Source organism: Ailuropoda melanoleuca, chromosome 1 (genome assembly GCF_002007445.2).
Source record: "Ailuropoda melanoleuca isolate Jingjing chromosome 1, ASM200744v2, whole genome shotgun sequence".
Classification (NCBI taxonomy): domain Eukaryota; kingdom Metazoa; phylum Chordata; class Mammalia; order Carnivora; family Ursidae; genus Ailuropoda; species Ailuropoda melanoleuca.
The window spans coordinates 113,388,525-113,416,360 of record NC_048218.1 but is presented as its reverse complement, the minus strand read 5'-3'; the positions used below and the strand labels follow the sequence as shown (position 1 = coordinate 113,416,360).

The window sequence follows — 27,836 nt, the reverse complement described above, 5'->3', positions numbered from 1 at the left end:
GCTCCTCAAGGAGGTCTCTACCCTTGATATTCAATCGAGCCCTTCTTCCCCCATGCTGGACCCCGAACCGAGTTGCTCTGAGTCATGTTCCATCTACTCCCTACCTGTTGGCTGTGAATCCTCATCTTCCCTTGTTGCACTGGGAGCTAAATTAGTCTCCCTCCCCTGTTGCAATAGTCTTGAATAAAATCTTCTTGTTGTGTATAACAAGTATCTGCTGAGTCATTTCTCTTTAATACCTTTTACCTAATAAATATGGTCGAGAAAAATCCACAGAAACCCAGCATGGACAATGAGAGTCGATGGAAGATGTGCTGGCATTTGGACACCAAGTTCATCACCTGTGCTAGGTACAGAAGGTGTAGAATCCCACCCCCCACCCAGCACGTACCCCACGGAAAAGTCAGTCCTGAATTTTGAAGCTTTGAACTGTGGGAGGAATTAAAAATGCACCCCTTGCTTAGCACCCAGTGGTCCCTTACAAATACAGGAAGCATTCTGGAAGGACACGCATCAGAATTCTGAGTGGTGGGATTCCGGGTGAATACTTTTCTTTGTGTTGTCCCAGTTCCCTGTTTCAAAAATGCAGCCAATTTGCTCACAGATCTCCTCTGTGCAAATTCATCTACTTACTAAAATTCATTTGTAATCTCGAAATCTACTCGTGGCGCTTTCCTGACTGTTCACAACACGCACACTATAACACGATGACACATTTGAGCTGCTCCTTGTGCCTCCTCCCAGCTGAGGTGGAGCAAGCCAGCAGTCTGCCTTCCAGTGTCCACAAGTGCTCTGTGGGGCGTCACCGTGTTCACATTGTCGGGTTAGTCTTGGTAGTTTCGCTGTGTAAAATGGCTCACAGAGGGGCATCTGGGTGGCTTGGTCTGTTAACCGTCTGTCTTTTGATTTTGGCTCAGGGTCGTGGGATGGAGCCCTGCATCGGGTTCTGTGCTCAGCAGGGAGTCTGCTTGAGATTCTCTCTCTCCCTCTCCTTCTTCCCCTCCCCCTGCTCTAAATCAATCAATCAATCAATAAACTCTGAAGTGCACCATAGGGGTCCTCCATGCACAAGGCATGATGTGCCTTAGGGAGAAGACACGTACGTTAGAGAAGCTTCCTGGCATGAGTTACATAGTGCAGTTGGCCATGAGTCCAAACTTAATCAATGAATATCAAATCAAGCATCTTTAAAAACATGCAACAATATTATGTACTGCCTGGGAGAGTCAGGACCTTCACCCTGCATCACCCGGGGAACCGTGTGGTGTCCACGGAGACTTTAGGGAAGATAACTGCCCCGTGTAACCCAAATTGCCTGTGTCTTTCCGATGTCATGAGGAAGGAGAACGCTGGGTCTGGGACACAGGTTGCAACGGAAGAGTGTGGTCCCAGCTGGGATGGGATCGAAAGGAAGCAGACACCAGCTGGCGGGAGGTCACACACCCCGGGCTCTGGGCTGAGCACTTGACACGCACCATGTGAGTTCATCTCCACACCTTCCCGAGGAATCGGCTTAGTCACCTTCAGCTCTTGTGCGGGCACAGAGGCTCGGAGTGTTATGCTTGCCTGTCCTGTCCAGCGGCCAGCGAGGGGCAAGGCAGGACTTGGTCGGTGTTTGTCATGAGGGTTGGGATGGACCAGGACGAGAAGTGTGTGCTTCTAGCCCTGTTCCCTGCTGCAGATGGTAAGACGAGGGTAGCTGGCCAATGGTAGGAGGAGTGTTTGGCTTACATGTCCAAAACCAGTGGTGTTTCCACCCGTCCAGACACAGAGGGTGGTGCCCCCAACCTGAGATCTGGGTATTTCCGTCACCGTCACCGCCCAGGTGGCCTGAGCAGTCAGCTCGCTGGTAACTGCCCCAGTCCAGTTTGGAGGTTGTCATATTTGCTAACTGATTTATTTTCTCTCCCTGCGAATGTTCTGCCTCTGGCGACGCCCAGCCACCATGAACTCAGGTGAATTCCGAAGGAGAGGGAAGGAGATGGTGGACTTTGTGGCTGACTACTTGGAAGGCATCGAGAGGCGCCAGGTCTACCCGGACGTCGAGCCTGGCTACTTGCGGCCTCTGATCCCCACCACTGCCCCCGAGGAGCCAGACACATTTGAGGACATCCTCAATGACGTTGAGAAGATAATCATGCCGGGGGTAAGTCTGGACCCAAGGCTGTGAAACAGGAGGGCTAGCATTAAGGTGGCAGCTCCTGGCATTGGGCAGGTCATACGTGTTATGCTAGCTGTCCTCCCAGCCACCTTGCTGGTGAGCCAACACAGGCCCTGTGAGCCTGAGGTCACACAGCTAGTAAGTGATGGAGCCAGGAGTGGGCTCCCAGGCCATGAGTATGCTTTCCCCCTGGTACATGCGTGAGCCCTCAGGACCTCTGGAGGACACAGACCCCTGGTGGCTTGTTTCAAGTAAGTTCCCTGCTCAAAATAAAGTAAGCACATTCTAACATTCTTGTGTTTAGCAAAGCAAATTGCATGCCTGGAAAAAATTGTTTTACTTAAGAAGGGGGGAGGGCGCTGGCCCTGCTTTATCTGAAGCCACTGAATCATGGGGCCACTGACCCAGCACAGGGCTGTCCCTCCATATGAGCATGCCTCTTGCAGACCTGCTGCTCACTTTCCACCCCCCAGGGGTTTCCCTTGACATTTGGGCTTGGAGAGAAGCGCAGGATTCCCATTCTCGCCTTTGAGGCTGTGCAAACACCCTGAGCCGCTCTGCACAAAGGCACTAAGTCCCTCCAGGGAGGTGTGGTTAAATGTCAGTCAGAGTGGGCGGCCAAACACACCCGGGCTGGGTGGCTTAGACTACAGACCTTTATTTGCTTCTCACGGTCCTGCAATTGGGAGGTCGAGATCAAGGTGCTGGCAGATTCGTTTCCTGGTAAGGTTCCTCAGTCTGGCTTGCGGATAGCCGCCTCTGGGCATCCCTCACCAGGCCTCTCTTCCTTGCCAGGGCCCCAGAAGCCCCACTCCTAATATCATTACAGTGTGAGTTAGGGATTCAACATAGAGGGAACACAAACATGCCCTCCGTAACAGGGGATGTGGAAGACGATGGAATTTGGGGTTTTCTGGCAGAGTGAGAAGGGGGCATTCAGTGTGCAGGGCTGCACAGGCACATGCGCGGTCCTGGGTCCCTGGGTCCCTGGGTGGTTGTAGGGACAGTAGCTCTCGGGGCTCTGTCTGCAGGTGTCCAGAGTGAGCGCAGGAATATCCGTCTCGAGGGCAGTGTGAGCGTCAGTTGAAATCCCCAGTGGAGAACCACTGCTGTCCTTTGCCTTGTCAGGACAAGCAGGGAGGGGACACAGGGAAGGACCTCCGGGGGCCTACTCTCACTCCCATGGGCCCCTTCCTATACGGAAATACGGGAATTTATAATTTGCAAAGGCACTGACGCGAACATGACTGTATTAGCATTAGATTAATTTTATTCCCTGGACCTGAATGTTTACTTCTTTCTTCTGATGCTTTGAAGAAATTAATATGTTTTTTGCCCCCCTAAAAGTATCTTGTAGGCCCTGGGCACTGGGCCTGCCATTCCCTATGACCCTCTCAGCCCCACCAGCAGCCTCCTTTGCCTGAAGCCCCCAAGGTGGGAGTGTCCTCAGCTTCTAGCTCTCTCCAGACCATTCACTGCGCTTCTCGGTCCCCACAAACTGCTGGCCATCCCTGCCCCCACCCCAGGCTGAATCTTCCCTGGTTTTTTTCAGTGTGTCTATTCCCCCCTCCCCACCACCCAAATGCTCCAGGAGAATCCATGGTGGGTCCTCGTCCTCCGAGGTGCGAGGTGCTTCCCCACCCTCACCCTGGGGTCGGGGTGACTGTGGCAGCAGAGGGACTGGTCTAAAGTCCCCAGTACAGCTCCCAGTTCTCAGAGAGCTCCCAGTTGGCTACCTTCACAATCAGGGTGGTGCTTTGTGCCACGTGGGGCCCAAAGGAGAGTTAGTAAGTAATTTATTAAAGAGGCATTTGCATTTTTCTCCAGACTATGAAAATGAGGCATGTTGGCAGAACACCTCCACCGCCTAAGGGTGTCTTAAAGGCTTTATTTATTCTGTTCCCAGCTGACAGGCTGGTCAACAGCAAGAACAAATAAAAGAACCAAGCACTGCCCCTCCTCCACCTTTTTCTCCCCTCCCCCATCTTCTTCCCAAACTGAGATATTCCCAGCAAGTCCTGCATCCCCACTCCCAGCGGGCTTACTGGGCTTCTGCCCCCTAATAAGGCATGTCCTTGCACATCTGCTCCCTTTCCCCTGACACCCCGGTGTGGCCCTACTGCTGCCCCAGCCTGGGGCCCCCGAGCAAGGCTGCAGACAGAGGAGAGGACAGGTGTGGGGATGATGGAGCTCTGGTTGCTGGAGAGGCCTTACATAGGAGACTGAGTCGGTGACAGGAAGACCAGCTGAAGATTCCGTGAAATCGGGTTTGGATTTTTTTTCTAATATGGATTTTACTTTTTTAGAGCAGTTTTAGGAACATCAGGCTTCTAACCAGGGAGAGGGGGCCTCAGGGGCTGCTCTTTCTCTGACAAGTGCACGTAACCAGAATGTAAAATGCAGTGTTGCTTTTGGAGACCTCATCTGCAAACAGAGGGGACCCGGGTCCTCCTCACGAGGGGCTGGACTCCCTCACACCCCGATGTCTCCACACAGGTGACCCATTGGCACAGCCCCTACTTCTTCGCCTACTTCCCCTCGGCCAACTCGTACCCAGCCCTGCTTGCAGACATACTGTGTGGGGCCATCGGCTGTATCGGCTTCTCCTGGGTGAGCTCGGGGGGGGGATCCTGGGGGATCCTGGCAATGGTGGGAGATGATGCCATGGGGAGAGGGCTCCTGTGCCCATAGGACCTGAGCAGGTGGCGGTGGCCCCCGTGGGAGGGGAGAAGGATGCAGCCTTGGAGAGAGTGCCTTGTGTAAGGGAATTTAGAATTCAGGGAAATAGAATGAGATAAAGTCTCCTTTCTGGAACAAAAGCCAAATTCTGCATAGCAGCACTTTTTTTTTTTTTTTTTTTTTAGAGGTACTTGGTATGAATTAAAAGCATAGCCGAGGCCCTGGAGTTTCTGCAGCCCATGCCTGGGAATCTGCATTCCTCCCAAGCATTCTGGAGGATTTCCATATACTCTGCAGCTGCCCGGGGCTCATTCCATCTGTTTGAAGCCTGGAGAGACCCCCCGCCCCGCCATCACCAGTGTAGAGTGATGTGGGACAGGCTGCTCTGGAAATGGGGCCAGCTCCTGTCCCCACGCCAGCCGTCCCAGCGCCACCTTATCTGGGGATAAAATGCTAGAGGAGTGGGCGGTCTCATCTCCTCCTCATGGCTCCCTGCTCCCAGGCCCAGCGCTACTGGAAGGCTTCCCTTGTCCCTACATGCCGAGCACTCAGAAGTAGAGCGGTGTGCCGACCGTATCAGGGATCCCAGGGCCTCCTGGGTTCACAGTGCCACCTGGCTCGTGCCTCGGAGCTGAGTGGACTCATGGGTGCTGACTCGTGCTGACCAAGGACCCAAGGCAGGTGAAGAAGGTGTTGGTTTATGAATGTTTAGTGCTGAGCAGCGAGACCCAGCATCTCCCTGCTCCCCACCCTGCCTCGCTTGCTCTTTAGACTGAGCCTTCCGTCTGTCTGTCTGTCTGGAGTTGCTGGGGGACAGAGTCATCCGCCCAGGAAGGGTTCGGGGGGTCATCCCTGGCTCCCTGCCTTGGCTCTCTGAACTGCTCTCCCAGGTGCCCAGAGCAGCATGAGTGCGGAGAGAGTGGCCTTGGTCACCTCCCTTTGTCTCCGCTGAGCACAACCCCTTCTGAAGGACTTTCTTTCATTAGGTACTACAGCAGATTTCATTAGCTCTGCTAGTCCAGAGCCATCCTGTCCCTTCTGGGTGACTTGGCATCTATCCCATTATATCTGTTCTTTCTGAGAACACTCATTTCTCCGTAGCCTGGGAGGGCTGCCTCACTGCCTCTCGGTTGTCATGAAAGACATGGGTTCCTAACAGTGAGTGCAGTTCCCACGCCTGGAGCTGGTCTTGGCTGGGATGGGGTAGGACCCTCCCCTGGGGCAGACTAGCAGGGAGAACATTCTGCTCCTTCTTACCAGCCATGCATAATGAGCTGGTGGGCATCCTTGGGTGGGGACCAAGGCCAAACTTCCCTCTCCCCTGTGCAATGACAGAGGAGTGTCCAAGATTGCAGAACACCATCTTGAGCTCATAAAAGACAAGGTCAGTGACCTACCCCAGGGGGTCCCAGGGGATTCGGGCCACCTAGAACCCACCTCCTGGACTGCGTCCAGTCTCACTGCACTCACTTGTGACTCTGGAGGAGAATCCACCAGTGCATCTTTCTAGATCCGTCTATAAATACACAGAAGGCTAGATGGGGCTGCACGTGGTGCTGGTGGAGTGCAGCCCAGTGCACTGGAGTCGTTCTGGACTGTGCCTTCCTTCCCGGCCATTCTCCCATGAGTCCTGGTCAAAGAGCACATGTCTGAAACTTCTTTCAGCTTATTTGTGGCATTTGAACAGCACCTGGAACTGGGAGATTTTAATCTGGGGTTCAGTGGAAGAGTAAACTCTCCTGCTACTCCCCAAATCCTGCAAGACCTGGCCCCTTATTTTGACACCAGCCTCTAGAGATATGTGGCAGAAAACGGTGGGAGGGACAAGCGTGACATCCCCAGGTACCCCAGGTACCCAAGTCTGTGCATGCAGGATGGGGAGATCACCTGCCCTCCTGGGGCAGATCTGGGACCTGGGGACTGTGGTTCCCTCGGTTCTTCGAGGGTGAGAGAGAAGAGGGATGTCCCATGTGCTAAGTTCTTTGCACAGCACGTGCCCAGAGTGGCCCCCCATATTGCTTCAGAGAAGTCAGAGAGAGAGGTCCTGCTGTTGTTGGGAGGCGGGGCTAGTCTTTTTTGCTGCTTCTCCCTGGGACCCCAGACAGGAGAGCAGGCCACCACATTAATCTCACTCAGGGATGGGCCTTTTGAAAATGTTTAAGCCTTTTGTGAATCTGATGCTGAGATTCTAAGTTGCGGAGCATACCCGGCTATGACAAGCCGGCAGGTGGCTGACCGCTGTCTTCTTGCCCCGCTAGGCTGCCAGCCCGGCGTGCACAGAGCTGGAGACAGTGATGATGGACTGGCTGGGGAAGATGCTGAAGCTGCCAGAGGCATTTTTGGCCGGGCAAGGGGGAGAAGGGGGCGGAGTGATCCAGGTAAGGCAGTAGGGGAGGGTGCCTGGCTTCCCGGGACGCTGGGATGTCACACCAGGGCCACAGCTGCAGGTGGATAAAAAGCGGTGCTCGAGGTTCCTGTGTGTCCTTCTGGGGAGCAAGGAGTCAGGAAGCCTCTGGATCTGGATTTGGGTCCTGGCGCTGTCTGTCGCTCCTTTCCCCAGGCTCCATAGATCAAAGTGGCGCCCAAGCACTTTGCAGGCATTAACTCGTTTAATGCTACAACAGACTAGGAATTAGGGGCTGTTTTAACACCATTTGACAGGCAAGGGGACTGAGGCGCAGAGCTGTGAGGTGACCGGCCTGTCAGCCCCACACTGGTAAGTTCTAGAGCTGGGCTCTGAGCCCACATCTGTCTGACCGCAGAACCGTGACAGCCACCACACTGATCACTGTCCCCCGAGCGGTGAGTGCAGCTGTGACCGAGTCCATCCAGGGCTTCTAGAAAGTGCTATATCACAATGAGAACCAAGGTCACCTGACGTCGTTGCCCTTTCTAAGCATCCTGTCATTCATTCTCTTCACTGGATGTGTGATGTTGACAGCAATGATGTCCCAGGGTACACCAGGGACAGTCACATGTCTTTCCCACTGGGAGCCTCAGGACAAATGCCACCAAGGAAACATGGGCTTTGTGCTCTTTTTATTTCCCAGCATGGATGATGGTCTCTGTTGAACTCACCACCCTCCTTGACATCACTTTTCTGGTATCAAGCATATGATAATGAAATTGGGAAAGCACTGTTGAATTTAAAGGCTCGGAGAATCAGTTAAGGCAGCTGTTACTCTGCCCATTGGGCAATGAAAACGCTGAGGCATGGGTGCCTTTGTGTGCGATCACCTGGCTGGTATGGCCAAGGTCAAGTAGGAAGCAAGCCCCCACTGCCCGGTCCTGGGACTGCTCACCCAGACCAGGGCTTCTGACTTCCGTGTGTCTGTTTTCTGTTGCGGCTGTCACAGATTTTGGTGGCTGAAAACAGCACAAACCTGGGACGCCTGGGTGGCTCAGTCCGTGAAGCATCTGCCTTCGGCTCAGGTCGTGTTCTCAGGGTCCTGGGATCGAGCCCCGAGTCCAGCTCCCTGCTCAGCGGGGTGTCTTCTTCTCCCTCTTCCTCTGTCCCTCCCGCCCCCAACTCATGCTCTCGCTCTCTCTCTGTGTCAAATAAATAAATAAAATAGCACAAACCTATCATCTTACAATGGTGCAGGTCAGGTGTCTGACACCCGGGAGGCTCCAGCCAAGAATCGTTTCTTGCCTTTTCTAGTTTCTGGAAGCTTCCTGCAGTGCTGGGCCATGACCCTCCAACAGCATTCCATCTCTGACCCCTCTTTCACGGTCATGTCTGCCTCTGACCACAGATGAGGAAGGTTCTCCACTTTCAAGGGCCCACTCAAATAATCCCAGATCACCCCATATCACAGCTCTTAATCACATTGGCAAGATCCCTTTCTCCGTGTAAACACTCACAGATTTGGGATTAAGACCTGGACATCTTTGGAAGGACTTATTCTGCCAAACACACATAGTTTGCATCAAAGTCACACAGAGAGTCCTAGACCCAACCCCTCAAGCTCGGACTCGACCGGTCTTGGCTCAGGAAGAGGCATTCCCATGCCCAGATTGGGTCATTCTGAACAGCCACATGCCGGGACTGAAGGCTGACTTCTTTGTGGCCAGCAGGACACCATGGCCAGGCTTGGAGCCCTTTCCTCTGCATTCTCCTGCCTCTCGGTCTCTGGTTCTCGAAGCTTCCATCCTCTGACAGTGATTCTGAGCAGCGAGCTGGTGACAATGACACACAGGCAAAGCTTCATTTTGAGGCGCAGTTGAACAAGGGTTTCCTTGCAAGTGCAAACTATTTCAGCTCCCTGGACTTGCAAGGAGGTTGGCGGCTTTGCAAGCTTCAGAACATCCGTCCTGGTTCTCTGGGGCCACCACATTCGTCCCTCCTCTAAGGAAGGGCAGAGTCTGGGTGCCAACAGAAGAACGGGTGGCCAACGGGGGGGGGGCAGAAAGAGAGCAGTTTCAGGGAGGGGACTTTGGCTTTGAATCCTGCTTGATCCTGTTCCAGGCCTGGGGAGAGCTCACACTCCCGGCCACCTGGATGCTGGCAGCAGACTTCACTTTCCCTTTGTAATTCCACACATTGTGCCCAGATCTACTTTTCTCATCCATCCCATTCACTCTGAGCCCTCCCCACCCACTCCGCCCCCCGTTTGGTGAGCCCTATTAATCCGGGACTTGGCCCATTCTTCTCCCGGGGACATCTTGCTTCTGCTGAACCTGCCGCTGTGGGCCACCCCTCCAAAAGCCCTTTGGGTTTCCCAGGAGCTTTTGTTTTCCACAAGTCGGGCATGTCTCCTGTCATTTCCAGCTTTCTTGGGTTATTTTACTTTCTTGTGCATTTTCTTCTATCTGGAGGGAATTGCTCATAGTCGTCTCCACACCACTGGTTCAATTGTCCACATTGCCCATTTATCGCCTTCGAGATCCACTTTGGTTCTGCTATTCTTCTTTACAAAAGTTTGTCCCCTGTCCGTTCCTGAAAACCAGAGCTTGACTATAAAAATGGAAAAGATGCAGCACCGTTTGGGGGGCAGACTTTGGGTGTGATTTCAATCCTTATGTGTGTTTATATGTACACAAAATTAGGATAGTGCAGTATTCTCTGAATGGTATTTTACTTACTATTTTGTTGGGAGCATTTCCCATCCTTTGAGGATATTATTGCATGATTTTTCAAAAAGATTTTATTGATTTATTTGAGAGAGAGAGAGAGCATGAGAGAGAAAGAGAGAGCAGGAGCAGGGGGGAGGGGCAGAGGGAGAGGGAGAAGCAGACTCCCCAGCTGAGCTGGGAGCCTGACGTGGGGCTCCATCCCAGGACCCTGGGATCATGACCTGAGCCGAAGGCAGACGCTTAACAGACGGAGCCCCCCAGGAGCCCTCCTGCATGATTTTCTATGATGCGTCATAGTTTATGCAAATAATACATGACATACATTGTATCAGATTTTTTTCTTTAGAGATAACACCTCAGAGGATACCATTTAGGACAAGTGCAACAATCTTCTAAGCAAATTATCAGCTTCCTGCTGGGGCTTTCTGGGTTAAGACCATATCCAGCAGTCATGCTCCACATAAAGTAAAAAACAAAAACAAAAAACCAAATAAATAAATAAATAAATAAATAAATAAATAAATAAATAAAAAGAGTGTTTCTGGGTCATCGGATCTTACATCTGAAACGATTTCACATTCGGCTCTTTTCAGCCAGCCGAGATGGTTCAAAACTCTCACAAATACCCCATAATCTCAGGCGTGCCCTTTATACCAACAGTGGGTTTTACTGAATGCCCACACCGGGCTAGGCTTATTCTTGGTGCTTTATGCGATCCTCTTTCAACCTGCAAATAGTTACGAGGGTTGACTGCATCATCAACAACTTTCCTCATAGCTGAAGAATCTGGAGCCAAGAAAGGGAGCGTATTATGCCCAAGAGAGCAAGTAGCTAGAAGCAAGGCGAGTACAAATTCCACCAGCTCACCCCTGACTCTTTGCTTGGGTTAGAGCGTCCAGAGGTTCCATCTTGCAATTATCTTTACTTTAAAGACAACCCCATTTTGCAGACACACCGGCAGCCCCAGCATTGGCTGGGAATCATCCTGGCATCACCCGGCCCTTGGAGTCAAATCCTCCTTGGAGCCCAATTCACTCGGTTTTGCTGGAGGAACGCAGGCAACCGGGTCTGTTTGTAGCAGGAAGCCTGCCCTTCCCAGCTGACAAGGCTGATTGCTATCGGTGGGGCCAGAGGCAGCACCCCGGCTTGGTGACAGCCATGGGGTCGGAGCTGTGGGGGAAGCTGCTCCCTCTGGGCCATAGCCACAGCTTCTAGACGTCAGCACAGTGACGAGCAACAGAGTCAAATGACAAGTCATCGTCTGAGCTGGACAAACTGGGCAGGAAAATGGTCTCTTAATTGGGTTTGAAAGCTCTTGTGGAAGAAAAGCCAAGTGCCAGCCGTGTGTGGGGTGACACTTGAAACACCCAGAGGAGGAAAGGGCGTGTCTGGCCCCTGAGTCACTTGTCACCAGCATTTCCTTCTGCTTCTTAGCCAGCTTGCCATGGCAACCTTTGTCTGCCGTGGTGAAGCTAAGGTGTCATTATGCAGTCTCAGCCCCAGAACAGACCCCCTGCTCCTCCTTTCCTGGCAGAGCTGGGCTTCCCACAAAAGGCCGGAAAGCTGCTTGAATTCCGGGTCCAGGGCTGGAGCCTGCGGGCTGCCCGGGAGCCTCTGAGCTCTGAAGATTCCACGGACGATTTCTTTCTTTCATTGGGCATTGTATGTGTTCAATCACTTTTGGCTGTGTGAAGGAGGGGAGTTTTGTCTCAGCACACGGACAGAGCGGAGAGGCAAACCCCACAGTGAATTAGCATGGCGATTCAGAGCCTTTCATTAACAAGTGGTTCGGGGGAGAACAGACCTTTGGGGGTCAGATGAGTTTCAAGACCTCAGGCAGACAGTGGAAGGGAGGGAGGGGGCTGCAGTTCCACATGGGTGTTGGGGATGGAACAAGGCAGATGATTCCAACACTTAGAAGCTGTGTCTTTTGGGAAGCTTCTCCTGGTTCGCTTCTGATGAGAAGGAATGAGCCAGTGGACCCAGGATGCACACACTGTGGGGCACAGGAGAAAGCCCAGGCCACTGGGGTGTGATGTCCAGCAACTGTTCTCGGAGCCTGGGTTCCCTGTGATGGCCCATTTAGCCTTGTTTCTTTAGCCATGTCCAGAACCCTTCATTCTAACAACACTTCTACAATGATTGCTCAGAACAAGATGGCCCGAAGAAAATGCAAAACCCACCTCACAGGCCAAATCAAGATCATATCGTGTTTATTTGAGTCCATGCATTTGAGCTACAAAACTCCGAGTAAATGTATTTATGTTCAAACTTCACCCGTCTCCCCGAAGATACGTGTTGGCTTAAAAGAATGAGTAAAGCATTAAAATGGTAAAATAGAAGAAGAAATCAGGATCGCTGAAGGAAAGGAAGATAAAATATTAACAGGGGAGGTTGACCTAATGATTTTCTTGTATATTTCTCTGCAAAACCCTAAAATCTTACATATCACCCATTCTCAACAAAAATCTGCCTTCTTTTATTTTTTCCTTTCTAATGTTAATACTGTTCAGCTTCTGGGTTTCTTCTAGGATTTACTTAAGATGCGGTGATCGTGAGCAGTGGGAAGGGGGGATATTGCTAACATGTGCGGATGGCTTCACAGGACCCAAGACAACACCAGGAATGAGGTGCAGGGGGAGCACAGGGGGTGCGGGCCCACCACTCGGGAAGCTCCCTGCAGAGGTGGGGGCTCACGGCCCCCCGCCTGGAAGGGCAGTAGCTGCTCCAAGCTAAGTAAGTGCTCGCAAGTGCTGGCTATGGGGTTACATAAAATAGACAAAGCAATGCCGAGGGAGTATTAAGACCTAAAATGGCAGTCACAGGGGTTCCCATTTTTCTATGCAAAGGGGGATCAGCTTTGCGATTTCAGATTCATCCTTTGAGAAAAATGGGACACTAATGGCTCCCAACAGTTTTGACGTGGATTTCTGTGCTACCCCTCGAAGCTCATCTCCACTTTTTCTTTGATCCAGGGAAGTGCCAGTGAGGCTACTCTGGTGGCTCTGCTGGCCGCTCGGACCAAGGTGGTACGCCGCCTCCAGGCAGCCTCCCCGGGGCTGACGCAGGGCGCCATCATGGAAAAGCTAGTGGCCTACTCATCAGATCAGGTGAGTGCCTCGGCCGAGCATGTTGGCCCAAAGCCCTGCTGAGCCTCTAAGTTCCAACTCCTTGTTTTGTGTCCAGTCCAATCCAAACAATACCATGCAGCATTCCAGACATTTCCACAGCCGTGCTTTGACCTGGGTCCTTGGTATTCTGTCCATGTGCACGTGAGGTCATGTAGGTCCTGGGGGTAACCCACCAGGGTCATGGGAGAGCGCCTGGGGGCTTGGAATCTTGCACCTTCTGTCGGCCATTGGGAGCCACAGTGAGATTCAGACCTCAGGACAGAGTCAAGTGGGAGACAGTGATGGTGGGAGCCACAGAGCAGAGAGGGGAGCACCCTCAGTAAGAGCTGGCCTTCCTGGGAGTCCCAGAGACACAATGGATCCACCATCCCACAGTGGTACTGTGTTGTGTCCTTGGCTTCTTTTCTCCAGACACCATGCCCTGAGCGTGGCCCCCAAGCAGCCCACGGCCCGTTGGTGAGAGGAGCCCCCACACAGGAACCCGGGTGTGCTCATTCTGCTTCAGGGTGGGTTTTGCAAGCTCTCACTGCTTGCTCACTAATCTGAAAAGCAAGATTCCACAGGACCCGTGACAACATGAGGAACGAAGTGCAAGGAGGATTTCAGGGGGTCCACAGCACGGGGAGGTCTCTCCAGAGCCTGGGGAGCAGGGGGCGCGCAGGGCCACTGCATGTGGCACGCACATGCATGCAAGAGTCTAACTCGCTGCCTTCCTTCCAGGCGCACTCCTCGGTGGAAAGAGCCGGATTAATTGGAGGAGTGAAATTAAAAGCGATCCCTTCTGATGGCAAGTTTGCCATGCGTGCTTCTGCCCTGCAGGAGGCCCTGGAGAGAGACAAGGCGGAGGGCCTGATTCCTTTCTTTGTAAGTCAACCAGCATGTTGGGTATGGCCCCCTGGGCATCTCTGAGCCCTGCCTGGGCTTGGGGCAGGGCCTCGTGAGCCGTGCTGGTCACAGGCTATGCGGTACTTGTGTGGTCAGCTCCTTGAGGGAGCCTGGAGCAACACTCCGTTTATGTCTCCCTCCGCCCACCTAATCCCAGAACGAAGGAAGTAGAGCCCAGAGATCCTGAGAAGCCGAGCAGTCTTGTTTCCGCTCCTGTTACAAGTGACAGCAGGTGATCTCCCTTGACCGCCCTCCGTGCCATGGTAGCTGTTCTGTCATGAGGCGTGGATGATGGGCCAGTGAACCAAATTAAAAATAAAACCCAGAAGGCCTTACCACCTAGATCAGTATTCTCAGCAGATACCAAGACACGTCACTTGCAAGGGATGTGTTGCAAGCAAGCAGTGACTAATTATCGGTAAAATATTTAACTAGCCAAAGAGCACTAGGTTTCTGCCCATCTTGTGCCCAGTTGGGGAAGGAATACTTGCTGTTGCAACGAGAGCAGTTGGACATGGGAGTTGTCATACTGCTATGGCCACTGTAGCATGCGGTGCCCGGGGCTGGTGCGTCACGCGTCATGAGATTTACTGCTGATCCTGGCACTAGCCTCATGGTGCTCACCCGGCTGCACGCCAGACACACCCAGGGAGCGTTGAAAATATATTGATGCCCAGGACCTCCCCAGTTACTTTCACCCGAATATCTGGGGAGGGACCCAGGCATTAGAAGCTTTTCACAGCAAAAGCATCTGGTTGGTTCCCTCGGTTAAGTGTCCAACTCTTGATTTTGGTTCAGGTCATGATCTCAGGGTCCTGGAATCGAGCCTGGTGTTCGGCTGCATGCTGGGTGTGGAGTTTGCTTGAGATTCTCTGTCCCTCTTCCCTGCCCCGTCTAAAGTAAAAAATAAATAAATCTTAAAAAAGAAACAGAAGCTTTACGTAGAAACTTCAAGATGCTCATGTGCCCCCGAACCCTCCTCAACATCCGCCCGTTTCCCAGCTATTAGAGCAACCTGGGTTTGGTAGACTTCTATGGGCCACATGTTACTCATAACCACTATTTTTTTTATTTAGGGTTTAATCTTTGAGACAAGCTTTTTTTCCTCCAAAGTAATTGTTTTTGTCAATTCAAATGAACTACCCCTCTTTAAAAATCTAACTTGTGACTGAGGAAGGCATGGAGGGTATGATTTAATACCAAATTTGATCCTGATTTATGGAGTTCCCAGAGGGATTCAGGAGCATGAACAAATAACCCTCCAGTAGAGGGATCGAGAAGACTCAGATGCAGCTCGTGGGAGGAGATGATGGCCAAGACCAGTGTCAGCCTGTGATCAAGGCGGGGACAGAGGTCATTTAGTCACCCTGTCCTCCTGCATTTCCCTGTGTTGCATGACACCCATATTTATTTGTCTATTTGTTCACTGCCTCCTTCTGCCCACCAGACTGCAAGCTATGTGAAGGGAGGGTCTGTGTACTTAGCGTGTTATCTCAGCTCCTAGAACAAGTCCCTGACACTGAGCATATGCTCAATAAATATTTGTCAAATAAATAAAGATTTGGAAAGAAGATCATTCTAGTTAGAAAGAAAAACTACCTTTAAAATTCCCATGTACAATTTCAGGATAGTTTGAAAGTATTCTATTTAAATGAGGTAAATATTGTTGAATCTATATCATCAATATTCTAAGACTCATTAGAATAGCCCTCCTAGGGAAAGACAAATACATTAAAACCCACTCTCGCAGATTTGAAAAATGAAAGCAATGGAATAGACCACGTAAAATGATGAGAAGATTTCATTTCATAAAAACTACAAAACTCATGGGATGCCTGGTTGGCTCAGTCAGTTGGGTGTCTACCTTCAGCTCAGATCATGATCTCAGGGTCCTGGGATGGAGTCCTGCATCGGTCTCCTTGCTCATCGGGGAGCCTGCTTCTCCCTCTGCCTGCCGTTCCCCCTGCTTGTGCATGCTCTCCCCCTCTCTCTGACAAATAAATAGATAAAATCTTAAAACACACACACACACACACAAACTCATAAAATAAAAAGACAACTGCTGGCAGGAAATACAGTGTGTATTGTAAAGTAAATCTTAAAAGAAGGCTCACATCTCAATAAGCAAAAAGGCAACATTCCAGTGGGAAAACATACAAAATACAAAACCAGTTGGTTCCCCATTCAATCACAAGAAAGCGAGAACACAAAATCAATTTCCATCTTCTAATAACAAAAACCGTGCAAATCGGCTCTTGAGAGAGGCATGCGAGCATCGCAGCTGTGGGTGTAGACGTGCCCGTGGCTTCTTTGTGTCTGGCCAGGTTTATCTCACGTATTTTGAAGTTTTAGTAGTCAGCCGCACGCACATCCGGAATTGTCCAGTCTGCCCGCTGAATGACCCATGTATCCTTGGGAAATGCCCTCTCTCAACTGAGGCTTCTGCTTGAATTGACATTCTTGCAATGACATCCGGTTTCCGTTGGTTAGTCAGTGGTCCCCGGATACATTGTTTCCATTGCTGTCTACCTTTCTGTTCTCATACTTGGGTCTCTTGTAGGCAGTTGTTGCTGGGTTCTTGTTACTGTTTTTCATTTGTTTTTAAATCCAAGATGACAATTTTTTTAAAAGATTTTATTTATTTATTTGACAGAGTTTGAGACAGCCAGCGAGAGAGGGAACACAAGCAGGGGGAGTGGGAGAGGAAGAAGCAGGCTCACAGCGGAGGAGCCTGATGTGGGGCTCGATCCCATAAGGCTGGGATCACGCCCTGAGCTGAAGGCAGGCGCTTAAACGCTGCGCCACCCAGGCGCCCCGACAATTTTTCTTGATTTTGTCCATTTACCTAAGGAAGTTTTTGATACATTTAAATGCATATCTACAATCTTCCCATTTCTTTTCTATCTGGCCCGCCTCTCATATGATGGTTTTTCTAGGCTTTCTTGTCTTAGACTAATCAAATGTTTTACGTTATTCCATTTTCTTCATTTTTAGCTTACTAGCTTTATATTCTTTTATTATTATGCCACCCCTCACTTTTTGTACTATTATTGTCATACATTTTAATTCTACATATATCTTAAACTCTATGAGATATCATTATTCTACATAGCTGATTTTTATTTATATAAATCTCATATGTCTCTTTCCATTGATCTTTCTTTCTTGCATTTTCTTATTTTCATCTGGGATCTTTTTTTTTTCTCTCTGAAAAACTGTCTTGACATTTCACACTTTGATAAAATTGCCTCTGTTCTTGTTTTTCTGAAAATGTCTTTACTTCATCTTCACTTTCAAATGATACTTTTGCTGGGTCTGGAGTTCCAGGACGGACAGTCTTTTCTTTTGGCAGATTAAACATGTATGCCCATTGGATATCGGTTGTCAGTCTCAGAGTGACTTTTAGGCACATAGTGTGACAAAGTGACTTTTTCCCTCTGGCTTCTTGTAGCACCTGCTTTTTGTCTTTGTGTCTAAGCAGATTTACGAGGAGGCAAATCGATCTTTTCTTTGTGCTGATTCTCCTTGGGTTTCACAGAATTTTCAGAATCTGTGATTTGTCATTTCTTTGGAGAAATCTTCAGTTTGGGGAAATTCCTTTTTTTTTTAAAAGATTTATTTATTTATTTATTTGAGAGAGAGAGAAGGGAAGGAGAGAACAAGTGGGGGGAGGGGCAAAGGGAGAGGGAGAGAGAGAATCTCAAGCAGATTCTTGCTGAGTGTGGAGCCTGATGAGGGGCTCCATCTCAGGACCCTGAGATCATGACCTGAGCTGAAATCAAGAGTCAGACATGTAACTGACTGAGCCACCCAGGCGCCCCAGTTTGGGGGAAATTCTTACCCACAGTTTTTGCAAAATTTGCTTTTGCCCATTCTTTCCTCCCATTCTGGGACTCTGCACACCTGTTCAATCTTTCCACTGAGTGCCGAATACCCCTTATGCTGTTCCACATACTTTCCATCCATTCCTAAAATCCCTGCGCTCAGTCTGACCTATTTACAATTTACCACTTCTTTCTTTAGTTGTGTCCAGCTGATAAATGAATATGGCATGTTCTTAGTTTAAAATATTGAAAGGTTTTAAGTTATTATTTGGAACACTTCTCCATCACCACAAAGGTCTCCCCACACCACCTCCTGCACACACTCACACTCTCCTCGTCTCCTACCTCCCTGACCCCTGGACACCAGGAGTCCATTTCCTTTCTCTACACTGTCCTCATTTTGAACGTGTTACATACATGCAATCACACCATCCATCACCTTTGGTGACTGGGTTTCCTCACTCGGCATGATGCCCTGAGATCTATGCTAAGGGCTGCATGGATCGATACTTGGCTATTTCCATGGCTGCACCACAGGAATTCAGTGCCACAGTCTTTATACCACAGCCCGTCTAGCTGTTTACCTACTGACGACATTTCAGATGTTTCCAGATTTGGGCAATTATAAATAAAAATTCTGAAAAAATACAAATTAAAAATAAAGCTTCCATGACCACTCAGGTACAGGTATTTGGGTAAACCTATGTTCTCCTTTTTCTGGGATGAATTCCCAAGCACACATTTGCGTGTCTTATGCTAGTTGTTTGTTCACTTTTTTAAGAAACTGCCAAACTGTTTTCCATAGCAGCTGTACCAGTTTCCATTCTCCCCAGCGATACATGAGAAAATCAGGCTATTTGCATTCCCCCCAGCACTTGGTATTGTCTCTATTTGTAAACTTTAGGTGTTTTGATAGGAAAGTAGGGATATTTTCATTCTCATTTCCCTGATGACTAATGATGTCAAACATCTTTCCATGTGTTTATTTGCCAGCTACATATCTTTGTCAGCGAAATGCGTCTTCATGTCCTTCGCACATTTTTAATTGGATGGGTGGATTGAATTTTTTAAATTAATCAACTATTTGTAGAGCAGTTGTAGGTGTAAAGAAAAATGAGTAGAAAATACAGAGTTCCTAGATACCCCATCACTCCTCACCCCCTAGTTTTTCCCGTGATTGCCATCTTGCGTTCCTGTGATACATTTGTTATAATTAACACACCAGTATCAGCACGTTATTATTCCTAAACTCCATAATTTACATTAGGGTTCACTCTTTGCGCTGTTCTTTCTATGGGTTTTGACAAATGTTTGATAGCATGCATATACCATTTCAATATCATACTGAAAAATTTCCCTGATGTAAAGACCCCCATATTCTACTTATTCATCCCTCCCTCTCTCCCACCCAACTCCTGGCAATGACTGATCTTTTTACTGTCTCTATCGTTTTCCTTTTCCCCCAAAGTCACAGAGTTATAGCCATGCAGTGTGTGGCCTTTTTGGATTACTTTCCTTCACTTAGCATCACACATCCAAGATTCCTCCGTGTCCTTTAGGGTCTTTATAGCTCTCTCTCTCTCTCTCTCTCTTTTAAAGACTTATTTATTTGATAGGGAGAGAGAGCGGGGAAAGGAGCAGAGGGAGAGAGAATATCCAAGCAGACCCCCACCGAGTGCAGAGCCTGACAGAGGGCTCGATCCCATGACCCATAAAATCATGACCTGAGCGAAACCAAGAATCAGACGCTCAATCAACTAAGCCTCCCAGGTGCCCCTATAGCTCTCTTAAAAAAAAAAAAATCACTGACTAGTATTGCACTGTCTGAATGTACCTATCGAAAGACATGAGGATGTCCCTGTTTCTGACTCAGGGGTTTTCCAGCACCACCGAGCAATTGACTCAGTTCTGATACGATCTACCTGGAGACAGCACTAGACCCCACAGGCGGAGGCCTCAGCCCTACAAGACTGCCCCACTTCAGTTGCCAGTTGTAACTCCAAGCCCTCACCTGATCAACTGCTATAGATCAGAAATTCCAGGGAGCCCATCCTTGGGTTTGATTGATTTTTCAGAGCAGCTCACAGAACTCGGATACACCTTTGACTTGCCAAGTCACTGGTTTGTCATAAAAGGTTATAATTCATGGGGCACCTGGGTGGCTCAGTCGTTAAGTGTCTGCCTTCGGCTTAGGGCGTGATCCCGGCGTTATGGGATCGAACCCCACATCAGGCTCACTGCCCCGCTGGGAGCCTCCTTCTTCCTCTCCCACTCCTCCTGCTTGTGTTCCCTCTCTTGCTGGCTTTCTCTCTCTCTGTGTCAAATAAATAAATAAAATCTAAAAAAAAAAAGGGGTAATAATTCAGGAACAACCAGATGGAAGAGCTGCCTGGGGCAAGCTCTGGCAAAGCGGCACAGAGCTTCCATGTCCTTTCCTGGTGCCACTCTCCCCAAATATCCACTTTTTCACCAGCCCTGAAGCTCTCCAAACCCCTTTGGGGTTTTTATGGAGGCCTCATTATATAGGCACAATTGATTGACTCATTGGTCACTGGTGATTGAACTCAATCTTCAGCCCCCTCCTTTCCGTGGAGGTTAGAGGTAGGCTTAATAGTTCCAATACTCTGGTAACAGGATTGGTTCCCTTGGCAGCTAGCCAGCATCCTTAGGCAACCTAGTAGCCTTTCAAAAGTCACCTCATTAACATGACAGAAGACACCTTTCTGGTCTTCCCTGTTCTGAAATTCCAAGGGTTTTAGGAGCTCTGCGCCAGAAATGGGAACAAAGACCAAATATATATTTCTTCTTATAAGTTACAATATCCCAGACATCTCGTTTGGGTTAATAAGCAGGAACATATGTGATTACATATGTAATCACATGGTAAGAGAGAGTTTAGTTTTCTGAGAAACTGTCAGGCTCTCTTTCAAAGCAGCGTACCACTTTGCCTTTCTAAGAGCTACGAATCACACAGAGTTCCTGCTCTCCCACATCTTCACCAGCATTTGGTGTTGTCAGTGTTTTCAATTTTAGCCATTCAAACGGATGTACTCCGGATGTATCTCCATGTTGTTTTCATTTGAGATCCCCTAATGATGTATGCTGCTGAGGTTCTTGTCATAGGCTTATTTGACATTTGAATATCTTTAGTGAGGTTCAGATCTTTCGCCTGCATTTTAGTTGGATTGTGTATTCTCTTACTGTTGGGTTTGAGGACTTCTTTTTGTGATTTAGATACCAGTCCTTTATCAAGAGTTGCATTTTGCAAATATAGTCTCTCAGTGGGTAACTTTTCATTCTCTGAAATGTCTTTCATAGAGCAGAAGTTTTTAATTTTACTCAAGTCCATCTTATCAATTTTTTTCTTTCCTGCCTTTGAAGTTGTAGCTACAAACTCATCCCCACACCCAAGAGGATATAGATTTTCTCCTGTGTTATCTTTTAGGAGTTTTATAGTTTTACATTTTACATTTAGGTCTGTGACCCACTTTGAGCTAATTGTTGTGAAGGGTGTAAGGTCTGGTCCAGATTCAGTTTTTTATTTTTGTTGGTTTTTTCGTATGTAAATCTCCAGTTGTTCCAACACCATTTGCTAATGGCAGTGATGCTGGTAAGAGGGAGAATGATGTATTATTTTTATTTATTATTATTTATTTTCCCTTTTGCCCACTTATGTGCTCATTTGTTAGAATGTAAGCCTTCATTTACATTAGAATTTATATTTTAATTAAAGTTAAATATGTACCTAGCTTCATACTTAATCAGTTCCGTGTGTCTTACAACCGCAATACTGAAAAACGGGGGTCTGCTGAACAAGGTGATCCTCCTCGGCCAGACGTCTCCTTACCAAAGTCGAAGCTCTAATGTCTCTTAGTGTTTTTTTCCTTCATCTTTGAGTTGGAAATCCAAACGTATGTATTAAGTAATACAAGGATGTAGACAGTTTTAGGGATGAGAGAGAGAGAGAGGGAGATTGAAATTCATCTCTTCTTTCCATATTATTTTATAAAGTGTAAACTTTTGTGGTCTTCCCTCAGGAATCCTTAGAAAATAAATTTTATTGTCTTTATTTAAGTATTTTTTATAGAATGTTGTATTGAAAACACATACATATTCATCACGTATTCATGCTTCTACACAAAGGAAGGACGATCAAAGCATGCACTCACGATTCCGCGGTGGATTTCAGAAGGCAGCAAAGCATTTCACAATGGCCACTACTCTGTGCCTGGGAGTTGGCGAGAACTTTTTAAATGAAGCATCATTGGCAGGCATTTCAGAGTGACCAAAGGCTTTGTTGGGACATTTAATATACATTATTAGGAAGCATCTACCCTGACTACATTTTATAATTCTCGTTAGTGGCCTCTCACACAAATGGTGAATAAATTTGTGGGCTTATCAGCAGGTGCCAGACATCTCCACTTGTTATATTTCCAAACTTATCATGATGGGGTATGCAACAGCTGCAGGTTCATTCACTTAGTCATTCATTCACTTGACAAACGTTTATTGAGGAGCTGCTGCATGCCTGGCCAGTGGGCCCTCCAGGATCTTACTGGTTAGAGACACGAAGTGAACAGTCGTGTACAGCAGGTGCAGTGTGATCCATGATACAGGCAACCCAGCAGTTCCCACCATGGGAATGTGGGCGCCAGGGAAGAGTTGCTGTGGAGCCACAATATGGAAAGAGTTAGGGATGCAGGCTAAGAGTGAGGGATGCAGGCTGAGAGAGGGGGTAGCGGGGCTGTTTGGGCAAAGCACTCCAGAGGGAAGGAACTAGCAATGGAAATGGATCATATCCCAGGAATCTAAAGTGCTAAGAGGCTCAGAACTTGCTAGGGCCACAAAGCTGGCAGGTGCACCATGACGTGATTCCAAAGCTCCTGCCGCACATACCATGTTGTGCTGCTGTCCAGCAAATGGGAAGTCTTAGAAGCTTCTAGAGTGCCTGGAGCATGAGTGAATGGAGTGATGTAGGAGGTGGAGGTCATGGTGAGGAGGTCATGCAGGGACCAGCATGAGGAAGACGGGCTTCTTCCTGAGGGCAATTTGAGGTTATTAAGGGAGTTCTAAGTGGAAGAGAGACACGACCTGATTTGACTTTTCAAACACCCCTCTGGTGGCCAAGGGGCACAGGGTGGGGCTGTGGAGCCTGGTGCGCAGAGCCCAGAGGTAAAGCATACCTCTGGTGGTCTGTCCCTTACAATACAGGCCTAAAACTGGGTGGCTGTGTTCATTGTGCATCAGTTCAAAGTTACTCTATAAAAATAACAGGGCACACTCGAGTGACTTCACCGGGGTGGGGGTGGGGCGGTAGAGCTGCTGTCCTTCTCATGGTCTGTCTTACTGATCCTTCAGCCATGACAAGTGGTCATTAGCAATTAACCACCAACACTGACAGGGATCGTGACTTACTGTAGAACATTCCTTATCCGAAAAATGGAGTTCCACTGAAATCTGGCTTAGCCCACAGGACTGTAGCTGGGATGTAAAATGTATCTGGGATGTAAAATGTGATTAATGTTAATAATAACTGGCAGGTGGTTAGTGTGGCCGAGTAGAGAGGTGAGTGAGAGACAAGATAAAAAGCAGGAAATGAAATACTCTGGCGATTGGTAGAAGATGATGATGGCAATGGGTAAGGAAAGAAGGGATGGATTTAAGAGGCATTCCTGAAGGAACTGGGGGCCAACAAAGCAGGAAGTGAGGGCAGAGTGCAGGAGGACTTCCCAAACTCGGATGGTCGCCAGTCCACACCCAAGCTCTGAGGTCCAGAGAGCCCAGAAATGGGGGCAGCACCACGTGGGAGAGATGGTGCTGAGCTCATTTTTGCATGAGTTGAAGGTTTGCACATCTAAGTAGGGATGCCCCTAAGACAGCTGAATTCATCTGGGCGGGGAGGTCTGGACCAGACACAGGTGTATGTCCCATCTCAATTTGGGCGGTCCTGATGTCTCTAGAAGTGCACAGGCAGTCCCTCACAGTCTGCTTGGGGAGGAAGAGGTCCTGGGAGAGAACACCAACAGATGAAGTGTGTAGAGAGAGGGGAAGGGAATGTGGGGTGGCAGGGGGCCACACCAGAAAGCTGGGGCCACGCAGCCAGTAGGGGCGTGTCCTGAAGCCTGGACCTGCCCCGTGATCGCGGGATCCCAAGATGCCTTGTGTGTTTTGCTAAGGGAGGTGATTTGGGACTTCCATAGGAGTCGGTTTGCTGGAGCAGCCAGGAGTGGAATTCGGATTCCACTGGGCTCCTGTGGGAATGAGGAAAGCGGAAATGGACTCATCTGTAAGAGGGAAAGGGGATCAAAGGGCAGTAGCTGTAATGCTGGGACAACGTAGGATGGGCAGAACTGAGCCCAAAGCATGTTCACGTACTCAAGAAAGAAGGAGAGATGCAAGTTATGGAGAAGACTACTCATCATCAGAGCAACAAACCACGTTTTTATTTTGGAAGTTTGGGTATCCAATGGATATGCTGCAATTGGAATGTTGCTCTGAAGACCAAGATTGCAGCAAATGTTTGAGGGCATGTGTGACATTGTGACAGAAGCCACAGGCATGGGCCAGTCCCATGTGTCGGAGCACGAGGAAGGCTCCTGGGGACCTGTGAGGGCTCAATCCCTTCCCTCATGGGATGGTTCCTGGTGGGAAGACACGTGCTTCCCGGTTTTTGCCCTACTTGGCGAGCACTGCCCGCACAGGGCAGGATGTGATTAACACGCTGCAGGGGTCAGCAAAGCCTTTGGCTAAGACCTAACACGTCGGCTGTGTCCCAGAGTATACGCGGGCAGCGCTCATGGGCTCAGTGCCTTCTTGTTGAAGCAGAGTATGAAAAAGGTACAGAGAAATGAGAGGTCACAGGAGGTCTGAGGACATTCAGTAGATTTGTTACCTTATACACATCCCTCAGCCAGGGGCCTGTGAAGACAGAGCGGGAGGCTGGGCCCAGACCTAGAAGGGCAGCAGCTGGAACTTGGACGAACTGCCCACTTGCTCCGTTGCAACTCTGTATTTAGTGGTTTCGGTTCTGCATAATCCCTACACGCACAATTCTGAGACGCGGACCCATAGCCTTCATCATATTCATCAAAGGGTTGCGGACATCTCAGAACTCAAGACCCTCTGCAGAGAGTGAGGGGCCCATTTGGCAAGTTTGAATGGGGAAAGGTGAATCTCAGCCCCTCCCCAGACTTGTGTGGGGTTGTAATAGCTCCCCTTTCTTCCCGGGGGTGGCTTGCCGCCCCGAGAGCCAACTTGATAAGGTCAGGCCACAGGCAGAGGGCAGTGCCCGTGAGGTGCTCCTCAGAGCCATGGCAAGGAAGGCAGGAGGGGCAGCTCTGCCTCCAGAAGGGGAGGAAAGGGACGTGTGCCTGGGCAGCAGACATGCCGCAGGCTCTTGGGGACAGGGCGCCGGCACTGTCCCCGGCCTCCCACGCCCTGCACAAATGTGATTATAGCCCTGCAGCACAGCCCAAATCAGGTTAGCATCAGTGAGCTGAGCCGGGGTAATCAGACCCCGGAGTGGAGCAGGTGCTGGGCTTGAAAGCGGCTTCCGAGAATTAGAACAAGCTGACTGTAGCCATCTAGAGCACAGCACGCAGGGCCTGCCGCCCACCAGCCGGGCACGTCCTCGCTGCCAGCCTGGTCCCTATCACCTGCCCGAGGGCGGGGTCAGCCAGAGGGGCTGCAGGCCTGATACAGGGCCCTGGGTTCTTTCTTTAGCTGGCAAGACAAGAGTTCATCACACCGGGTTCACATGATGGTCTGCTCCCCCTCCCCCCTCGTGTGTCCTTGACCCACCTGCAGGGTCTCACTCAAGTCAACTGCAAAGTACAGATCATAAACGTATCCAGCTCATCAGGTTGTCGTGGTGACCGAACAGAGTCTGCATAGCCCCAGGCCGGGCACGGTCCATGCGCAGAACGCACCACCTGCTCTGCTCTCCCCTGAGCCTGCACCCAGGACGACACGGCAGGATTTTAGTTCTTATAGAAACGCTCTGTGCTCAGTAGGCAAACATTGAGGATGAAGGTTTATATTATGAGATCCAAAAAGCTCATCTTAAGAGACCAGCCGTAGTAATATTTGGTGAACCTCACCCTAAACCCACTCTTGTACACATTCGTCAGTGGGAAATAATTTCAACAAGAGATATTTAATATATGTGTAGTCTTTAAAACACAAGTTATTTCAATTAGAATTGGAGGAAAATCAGAGGAAATTGAAGGAATTGCTGAATAATAGGTCATCTCATTAAAAGATGACTAAAATTGAGAAAGCAAATTATAGGCCAATATTAAAATGGTTGAGTCATCCTGCGGTTTTTTTATATACTTTTCTGGCTATCTTTTAATGACATAGGCGAAGCATTCTGAGGGTCTCAGGCTCTACCTGCCAAGCCGAGTGCCTTCGATGAAGCATTTCACTCTGCAGTTATAAGTCAGGAATAAATTGCAAATACCACAGAAAAATCGCATACTCACTTGGAGTCCTACTAAGTGAGTCATCTTGTCAGAATGAAGCAATGCGGCGGGTGCCTGAGGCTGGCGATGGGGAGGCACGCAAAGCGGGGGCGGTAGAGGGCAGGGGGCTGAGAGCATCGAGGACGCCGAGGTCTGGAGCAGCTAGACCGGTGGGACCTTGTAGGCTGGGCATTTGTGCTGTAAGTGGGAAAACAGAAGCCCAGCTAGCTGCCCACGTGACAGAGCTGGGCCTCCAACCCAGCGGTTGATGCCCCAAGTGCTGTGTGACTTTGGTAGGGGTGTATTCATCATGCGTTTGCTTTTTCTGTGTCTCTGTTTTCTGTACCTTTGATATGTTGGCAGCCTCGCTGACCCTGGAGGGACTGCTCCTACCAGAACCAGCCAATTCCTAGAGACGGTAAAGGACTGTCTTTCACCAAACCAACCAATCCAGAGCCTACACCCCAAACCACCTCCTCTATGGGGTTCCTGCACTCCAGGACCCCCTGCCTTCATCACCCCAGAGCTAGGGACTCTAGGGACAGCCCCCTCTGCCCCAAAGCCCATTGAAATTATTCAAACCAGCCAACCCTCAGCCTGCTTGCCCTGCCTCACATATTCCTTCCCATGGAAGCCACAGTAAAGGCTCTGGCCCTTGCTGCCCCCTCTCCCTCCGCCTCCTGCCTGGTCCTGGTGCTTCCCTGTGTGGCCCCGCGAAGCATAACATGCCCCTCCTCTCGGGAATGGCCAATAAGACAAGCTGTCTTTCCAATGGCTGTAAGCTTCCAATCTGGTGGCTTTGTTATACCGGAGTAATAGTAAAACATTTAAAACACTCTGCTCCTGCCCCCTTGGGGGCCCAACTCCCCTCCTCACACCCCATTGCTACAGGGAGTCCCACCAGTCTGGCCAGGACCTGCCTTGGAATCACTCCCTGCCACTGGGCAGGGGACAACTCCGGTCCCTGGGCAGCTGCTGTCCGGCCCAGGTGACTGTGTGCGCAGAGCCAGGGCTCATCAGCTGAACCCTCCACAGGGCAGGCACGATGCCACCCTGGCAAGAGTGCTTTGACTTTGTCTGAGAGGTGCATCAGGCTCTCAGGTCAAATGCAGGTGGTCCTCCCACCAGGTTCCCAAGTTGACTAGACTGCGTGGGTCCCTGACCTTTTCCTTGTCATCTCTGTTCTCAGGGCACATAGCGCTGCTGGGGCCTTCGTGGGGGCTCCACAAAGAACTGAATTGAATTTTCCACTCAGACGGAATGAAAATTCACACTCCTGTCACATCAAGGGAGAAATCTCATTATCCAGAGGGCACTGACATCGTAAATCAATTAGGCTCTTTGGTTTTGTAAACATAATGTGCTTTTTGATCACTTAGAGATTTGAATTTAGCAAATGGGACTCGGCACCGATTCCATGTGGGGCAAAGTGCACGTTCCTAGCAACACGAGGAAATACGATGCAGAGCCTGGTTTCAAGAGCTAGCTTACCAGGACCGGGGGTGGGGATGACACCAGTCAGATGGTACCCATGTTATCACCGTCTTACCAAGGGCGCCGAGAGCGGGAGTGGGCACAGAAATCTGGGCCATGGGTCCCACTCGTGCAGCCAAGT

The 27,836-nt window shown here is 49.6% G+C and overlaps 1 protein-coding gene across 2 annotated transcripts in view; it reads left to right on the top strand.

The window, feature by feature from the left end:
- The window catches only part of DDC (dopa decarboxylase), an 83,687-nt gene that overhangs the window by 20,679 nt on the left and 35,172 nt on the right, over positions 1-27,836 (top strand). For both annotated transcript variants that reach the window (XM_002917622.3, XM_034665531.1), the window contains exons 2-6: positions 1,941-2,146; positions 4,658-4,771; positions 7,099-7,218; positions 12,892-13,026; positions 13,768-13,911. In XM_002917622.3, coding sequence (XP_002917668.1) covers positions 1,946-2,146; positions 4,658-4,771; positions 7,099-7,218; positions 12,892-13,026; positions 13,768-13,911 — 714 coding nt within the window. In that variant the 5' untranslated portion in view covers positions 1,941-1,945. The remainder of the gene's footprint in view (positions 1-1,940; positions 2,147-4,657; positions 4,772-7,098; positions 7,219-12,891; positions 13,027-13,767; positions 13,912-27,836) is intronic.